This window comes from Aulonocara sp. 'chitande type north' Nkhata Bay, linkage group LG18 (assembly GCF_057382095.1).
Source record: "Aulonocara sp. 'chitande type north' Nkhata Bay isolate Kocher_YH1m ecotype deep benthic linkage group LG18, A_spYH_male_GT1.1, whole genome shotgun sequence".
NCBI lineage: Eukaryota > Metazoa > Chordata > Actinopteri > Cichliformes > Cichlidae > Aulonocara > Aulonocara sp. 'chitande type north' Nkhata Bay.
The window spans coordinates 15017575-15024884 of NC_141361.1; the positions used below are offsets into that span (position 1 = coordinate 15017575).

Below are 7310 nucleotides of genomic sequence, written 5' to 3' on the forward strand. Positions count from 1 at the left end.
ATTAAATATTGAAAACAAAGACTCATTAACCATTTTGGCTAATTCAAACAAACGTCTTGGACATGCAAGTAATTGCTGCCACCTAGTGGTGACATATGTTGACTACATTATTAGTCGTCCGGACAAATAAAAAACATGATTCAATTAAGGCTGTACTTATAATCGTATCAGTGTATAAATCATGGATTTATTATTACCACAAGCAGTACGTAGGTCATTTCATCCAAAACAAGAAGAGGAGAGGGACGTAAACAAACCCAAGGCGTGGAATATTCCAGACTGTTGGTTTCTTCCAACTTCACTCTCATTGGTCAGTTTAGGCAAGAGGAAATAAAACATTGATGTTCCTCTTCATCAGCTTGTGGATGCTGTGGTAGCTGTGTGTGCAGCTTTTTGGGCCTAGAAATTATACGTTTTTTCTAAGGTAGGCGATTTATTTTATGTTTATGAAGCTGCAGAGTTTGAGGACTAAGGACTCGTTTTTTTCTTGTGAATAAATCTCTGCTAGCTCGCTAAGGCTAGCCTGGTCAGTCAGTTATTTAGGTCAGCAAGGGGCTAGCTGGCAAAGCTGGCAAATAATTAAGGGGTTTTCTTCGCATTTTGTGTGATTCCTGCATTGCGCTATGTAGTGCGTGTGTGCTACAGCTCAAATATGAGTGATGTAAACAACATGTCAATACCTATATTTGCGTTATTGTTATGTTATTGCGTGACAGGTGAGCATAATTTGAAATTATATTGATCTAATAACATAAATATCCAGTAAACAAATGACAACTTAAGTGCTTTCGTATCACAAAACAAGTACCGAGTGCATATATCCGTTGTAAGTGATCATAGACTGAGCTAAACTCGTCAGACTCTTTAGTTAGGTTCACCCATTACTGGATTGGACCCCCTTTTGTCATAATTCGTTTAAATCTTCAAGGCATAAATTGAATAAGGAACTATATTTGACATTCCTAACCAAGTCTGCTTTGTTAAGAGACTGCACTGAGTTGGTGGCACATGATGTTCTTGTTGACTACGTACTTGTGTTAATGTAAAGTTGTACCTAACAAAGTGGCCACTGAGTGTATAATATTTAGCTGCTTTTTAAAAAAAGGCAAATTAGGAGGCTATATGACAATGTGATAGTAGTGTCAACCAAATTGACTTTAAATTGAATTACCAACATCTTGTAACCATGTTAATAAGTTTTCATTAGTATTAAATGCATTGCCTGAACTCACCTACATTAACCTTCCAGTTCATAGCTTGCACAGTAAATAATCTAAAGACACTTAATAGCCAGTGTAACCAAGGAACTTTCACCAGATGGAGAGCGTCAGTAATGAAGTCAAGATAAGAAAAAAATGTGAATGAATCTTTCATTTGAACGTGTTGCTTGATCCAAGCTGACAACTTTCATGCTCCTGTATTACAGGAGAGGGACTAACAACCTGCCAACATGTCAAGCAAAAGGGCCAAGGGAAAGAACACCAAAAAGCGTCCTCAGCGTGCCACCTCCAATGTGTTTGCCATGTTTGATCAGTCTCAAATCCAGGAGTTCAAAGAGGCTTTCAACATGATCGATCAAAACAGGGACGGCTTCATCGACAAAGAAGACCTTCATGACATGCTGGCCTCATTAGGTAAACTTGATTTATTTACACATATTTAGTTAGTGATAACGTCTTATGGAGTTAAAACTGCATTATTTGGGGCTCGTATTCAGAAGTTAAAAGATTTCAATCTTTTTCTAAAAACAAACCATTAAATGTGGTTAGCAGGTTAGTCACTCTGACCTTGAGCTTTTTCCCAGGTAAGAACCCCACAGATGAGTACCTGGAGGCCATGATGAATGAAGCACCTGGCCCAATCAACTTCACCATGTTCCTGACGATGTTCGGAGAGAAGCTGAACGGCACAGATCCAGAGGAAGTGATCCGTAACGCTTTCGCCTGTTTCGACGAGGAGGGCACAGGTGAGCTGATGTGTTCAACTGTTTAAGTTTCGCATCTTTTTATGTGAATTTGTCTCAGACTCTGGCATGTAGAGACATTGTTTTGTAGTAAGTGCTTAATTTGAAGATATCTGCTCAGTGCTAACATCAGGAAGCACCTGCAAGAGTGAAACTGTTTCTTCACACAGGTGTGATTCAGGAGGAGTGCCTGCGGGAGCTGCTCACCACTATGGGTGACAGGTTTACAGATGAAGAAGTGGACGAGCTCTTCCGCGAGGCGCCCATTGATAAAAAAGGAAATTTCAACTATGTAGCATTCACACGTATTCTGAAACACGGTGCAAAGGATAAGGATGACTAGTGGGTTCATTCTTTACTCCATGTCTATGTTTAATGAGTTTCCATTCAAGTTAGGAAAGCTATGTTCTGTAATTTGGCTCATGACAAAGCTTTACTGTGGTCTACTTTACTGAAGCTCATTTGTTTAAGCTGCTTTATGGACCTCTGGGTCCCTCCAACCAATCCTACTTTGAAAGCTTGTTTGCACATCTGTCATAACACTACTAGGGGGTCTCTATAAGCTAGTGGAGATGTATAAAAAGACCCCCACGGATAAAGCTGGAAATAAACTGACACCAGATGTCTGTTATTGCAAATGAATCAGCTGTATTTTATAGAATAAGCGTGGAGATTAAAATGTATTCTGAGAAGAATCACCAGTGCTCTTTATTTTTTTTAAAGTTTTATTTTAAAACCAAAGAATTCGATGTGATGCATCAGTCTTAGCACAAGATTCAAAGATACATGAACACTCAGGATCAGCCACTGGATTTAGGTGCTTGATTTCTTAGGATTCTTGATGTTGAATATAGTACATGCGATTGCGATATATGGACACTCCTGCAGTACTAACCTTTTCTTTTTTTACTTGTAATTTTGCTGTTATTGCTCTGGGCCAATCAGTTTAAAACCCAAATAAATTTTGCTTATCACATATGATGAAGAAAATTTGCCAGTCTCACAAGTGCCAGACTCATATTGGAAAATCCACTCATCAGTTTTCTTAACCACTTTTCACAATTCATGGTCATGGGGGGTGGGAGGCAGGGTACGCCTTGTACAAGGTCGCTAGTTGATTGCTTGTTCTCAAAAGACAGCATGGCAGGTAAAAGCCAGGGAACAGTGACCCATTCAGACCCATAAGGGCAATAAATGTTTATCCCACAACATAATAAGCCTCTTGTGGCCCAATGGGAACAATCCACTATCCTGAGTGGATATTGCTTTTTGGAACTTCCCCAATTAAACAGTGTCTATATATTTCTGATCATAAATCATTCACTGCAGCTTGTGCACAATGAGGAACAAAACTCATTATGTTTTAGACATACAGGGCAACAAACGGGACATTTTAAGATATTTGGCATTGACAGCTCTTTTAGCTAATTAAAATGGCATGTGATCCATTTCCTGCAAGTTCATGGTCAAAGTTTCTCAGTCGGCACTTTGCATCTGTCTTGAACCAAGAGGATTTGCTTGTGTTACGTATCCAACATCGTTCCTGATAACCAGCATCCTTCTTTCCACTTGATCATTTGCTTCACACCAGCAATAAATAAACCAGGATCTGCTTCACACGTGAAGCTTTCTGCACACTTTGCCATTGCTCACAGAGCAATGTATAGAATAAGTGACTAAAGAGACTGCACTATTCTGCCAAAGCCAGGTTTTTTGACTGGATCTTTGATAGATGGTCTGATATACAAGCCTCGATTTTGTCGCACTGGGCGAGGAAATCCTGTGGACATATGGTAAAGATCAGACTTATTTTGATTCTCAATAGTTTTCAAATAAAGCATGATTGTTTTGTCAGAGGGAAAAACAAACACTAACCTGCACTGTTTTTATTAGTCCTTTTTTCTTCATTCTGCAGTCATTGAAATTTTCTGGAACACTCTGTTAAAAGAGGAGCAATTTGATGGTTTGCTATACATGACACACACGATTAAAGCAGACACTCAAAACAGATGCTTACGCTTAAAATAGCATTACCATAGCATCTATCTCCTCCAAGATCTTCATGAACTGCTCAGCTGCTATTTTTACTCTGTGGTCTAGTTTACCCAAGGCCTCTGCCTGGAGATCTTTGGCGAGAAAGCCCTGTGATAGGATAGGATAGGGGTGACAATAATACATTAGAAGATGGGACAAAAGAGAGCTGTGTAATATTTATTTATTTTCCTATATATTATAAAAACAAAAAGACCTATGATTGCTTACATTTTTCAGTCCAGTCAACTCCCCGTCTACCTTCTCCAGCTTCTTGGCCATCTGCTCCACACATTTCTCAATGTCTTTGAGTTTCCTCAGTTCAGCTTCTTCCTCTGGGCTGTTCTGTTTAGAGATTATCATCAGTGTTTTGCAAATGCACATATTCAGGCACCAGAGATGTAGCACATGTATAAATGTGCTTTACCCTCTTTCCAATCATCATGAGTTTGCAGCCTTCTTTTATTCCATAGCTGGAAAGGCTCTCTTCCATGTCTTTCAGTGACTTCCCTAAAATTAAAAAAGACAACTTTAAAACCTGATATTTTACATTAGGCCTCATTTGAGTGTGTAAAAAAAGGAAGACTAAAAGTCTACCTTTAAAGATAAGTTTCTGAGAGGCAGGTGGGACTCCGGTGGCTTGAGCGAGAGCATCTGACAGGTCTTTAACAGTGGGTCCTTTTCCATCCTCATGTCCTGTTAGCGTGATGCTGTGCTTAGAGGATCCTGAAATAGGAAAATAAATAAATATTACACAGCTCTCAAGCTATTAAGGATTGGGAGTTATCATTGTCACCCTTTTGTCTTCTATCGGTGTTATTCAGAAAGTAAATGTCACCTACCAGGATTAAAAAAACAATAATAAAAAAAGTCTTTAAAAGTATTTGCACCCATCCAATTACAGAACATGCGGCATATCTCGGAAACTATCGCGCACGTTTGGTTCAGTTTTTAACGATGGGTTGCAAAATTTTGTTTCACTATCGTGTGAGGAAAAATAATTACAAAACATTTAACAAGCGATTGGCAACAATACAATTTCTCTCAGCAGCCCTCCTGTTTCCCAAATGTGCTGTAAAGTGTCTTCAAACGAAACTAATTACAACAGCTACACAATTCTTCATAAACGTGTTTAATAAATGCTGATATTTACAGTAGTTTATATATTTAATTTGTTATTGAAGAACAACACATAACCAGCGGGATTCAAGTAACATAACCACACAGTCTGTGGAGAAGAGCTACAGAAGCTGAGCCGTTTCTAGCTAGCTTTAGCCACAACGAAACCCAATTTTTACTTATATTTTGTGGTGATTAAGGTGTAGTTTAAAGCCGAAATCTTATTACCGTATGCGACTGTCATAGTTATCGTTTGCTCCGACATTTTGCTTTCCGGCGACCTTTAATCACAACATCAAACGCAAAGCTAACTGTTGCTTATTGCTAACTACTTCCGGTGTTACAGTTTAACTGGTGATCGCGTTAAGTGGTGTTATTCCATATGTTCCTCTCGCAGAGAATCCACGAAAAATAGCCCAGGGCTACCAGTGTGTGTAATGTTTGACTGGATTAAAAATGTGGCTTACCAAAAAAAATTTATATGTAATAAGTTAATTAACAACAAATAAATAAAATCACCAGTTCATGCAGATACACACGCACATTGCTGTTCTAAATACATCTTTGGGGATCTGCCCGGGGTCATCAGGGATTTGGGGTCTTTCAATATCCTACACCCTCTCTCAGGTGACCAAGGCAAGATTATCTGCTAAAAAATGATTTCTGATATTTAAATTGTTGGCCTATAATCCATTCATGAGAGACATATCTCAAACACGTCTCTCATCAATGGTATCAAGTAATTTTGAGCCTGAAAGAACATTCCTGTCACAACAAAGAAGCTGTAAGTCACTTTTACATATTATTATTTATGCTGGAATAAAGTGTAATTGAGACTCCTAAATGTCTTTTTCAAGAGAAATATGGCCAAGAGTGCATCAGAAATTAATTGGATTAATTATATTTTACCACACAGAGTAGATACAACAATGAGAATATCTTGATGCATGCTCAGTCATCCAGGTAGGTAAATCCCCAAAAGCTTTTCAGTAGGAGAGCCGTTTCGTCACTCATCCAAGTGACTACTTTAGTCTCAGCTGACTTTAGGTTGATCAATGGTCATGAGAATTTACATATTAATGATCAATTAACTGACCTCCTAGCCCATTGTTCCTTCAGTGGTGCTAGTTTCAGTCATTATGCAAATGTACTGTTTATAAGATTGGGGAAACCTAAAGTCAGTTGGGACTGAAGAAGTCACTTGGATGAGCGACCTTACAAAACTTTGGTCATTCAAACCTTTTACAACAAGAGGTGTCAATGTATGTGACGAATCTACGACTAGACATATCTGGACCTACTACTTTTGTGGTTCTTCACCGATCAGCACGACCACCAGTTAAGCTTGAACACCGGAAGTACCCCCTTTTTTTCTTTTCTTTCACTTTTTTAAATGCAATTTTACTTATTTAATATTGAATTTATTATTTAAATTATTTGACTTTTTATTTATTTACTTGTTTAAAAAAGCGGAACAGCAAATACAAACACAACAGCTGCACACAAAAGTGATAAAACGCGAGCCGAAGTCTACAGCACAACTTGAAACTCTTCGATGAAACTCTGCTGACAGAGGTAAATACATTTAGCTTAAGTGTGTAGAGTTTTCCTACAGTAAAGCTTTTTAAAGTCTGTATAATTGATGTCTGTATGTATAACGTGTCAGGTCATGTTGCGCCAAGGGGGCTCTCCCAACCGGCTCTGTGGCGCAATGGATAGCGCATTGGACTTCTAGTCAAGCTCTTGAGAGGTGATTCAAAGGTTGTGGGTTCGAGTCCCACCAGAGTCGCATTTTTAACCTGACCATCTGTCCTCCGAATCCTCTCAATACCGTTACTAGTCTAAGTCACGGTTACTCGTTAATTGCTGATATCATGCTTACATGATGTTCCTGAATATGTCTTTGGTTATGTGCCCGAGCTCATCGGTGCTTTCGTGTCTTTCACATTATCTCATTCCAGTCTACCACATCTGAGGATCAAGGGCTAAAAACAAAAGTGTCATTGAGATTAAAAAACGTGATGACAGACGTGGCCAGTGGGGGAGCAGATATTGCAACAATTATAACATTACAAGTCTATAATGATTTTTTACATGGCCAAAATAGGTCTGAATTCATGATGTTAAACAACACAAAACAGATAAAATAACGCAGAGTCGTGATATGTTTAGCTGTTTCGCAAATGTAGTTTCTGTA

The 7310-nt window shown here is 38.6% G+C and overlaps 2 protein-coding genes and 1 non-coding gene across 3 annotated transcripts; 2 read left to right on the top strand and 1 right to left on the bottom strand.

Annotated features, from left to right (window-relative positions):
- Positions 1 to 266: 266 nt before the first annotated feature.
- myl12.2 (myosin, light chain 12, genome duplicate 2) lies at positions 267 to 2658 on the top strand. The gene is made up of 4 exons (XM_086273268.1): positions 267 to 424; positions 1427 to 1634; positions 1805 to 1966; positions 2134 to 2658. Exons 2-4 carry the CDS (start codon positions 1451 to 1453, stop codon positions 2304 to 2306), a joined length of 519 nt encoding a protein of 172 aa, XP_086129394.1. The 5' UTR covers positions 267 to 424; positions 1427 to 1450; the 3' UTR covers positions 2307 to 2658.
- Positions 2659 to 2680: 22 nt separating this feature from the next.
- On the bottom strand, positions 2681 to 5495 carry bag1 (BCL2 associated athanogene 1). The gene is made up of 7 exons (XM_086273267.1): positions 5342 to 5495; positions 4592 to 4720; positions 4422 to 4504; positions 4226 to 4339; positions 3998 to 4105; positions 3839 to 3901; positions 2681 to 3743 (listed from the first exon to the last, which is right to left on the bottom strand). The coding sequence occupies exons 1-7, from the start codon at positions 5376 to 5378 to the stop codon at positions 3654 to 3656; spliced, it is 624 nt and encodes a 207-aa protein (XP_086129393.1). The 5' UTR covers positions 5379 to 5495; the 3' UTR covers positions 2681 to 3653.
- A 1315-nt stretch (positions 5496 to 6810) lies between these two features.
- On the top strand, positions 6811 to 6902 carry trnar-ucu (transfer RNA arginine (anticodon UCU)). Its single transcript is given in 2 exon segments — positions 6811 to 6847; positions 6867 to 6902. It is a non-coding gene; the product is annotated as a tRNA-Arg (tRNA).
- Positions 6903 to 7310: the final 408 nt, after the last annotated feature.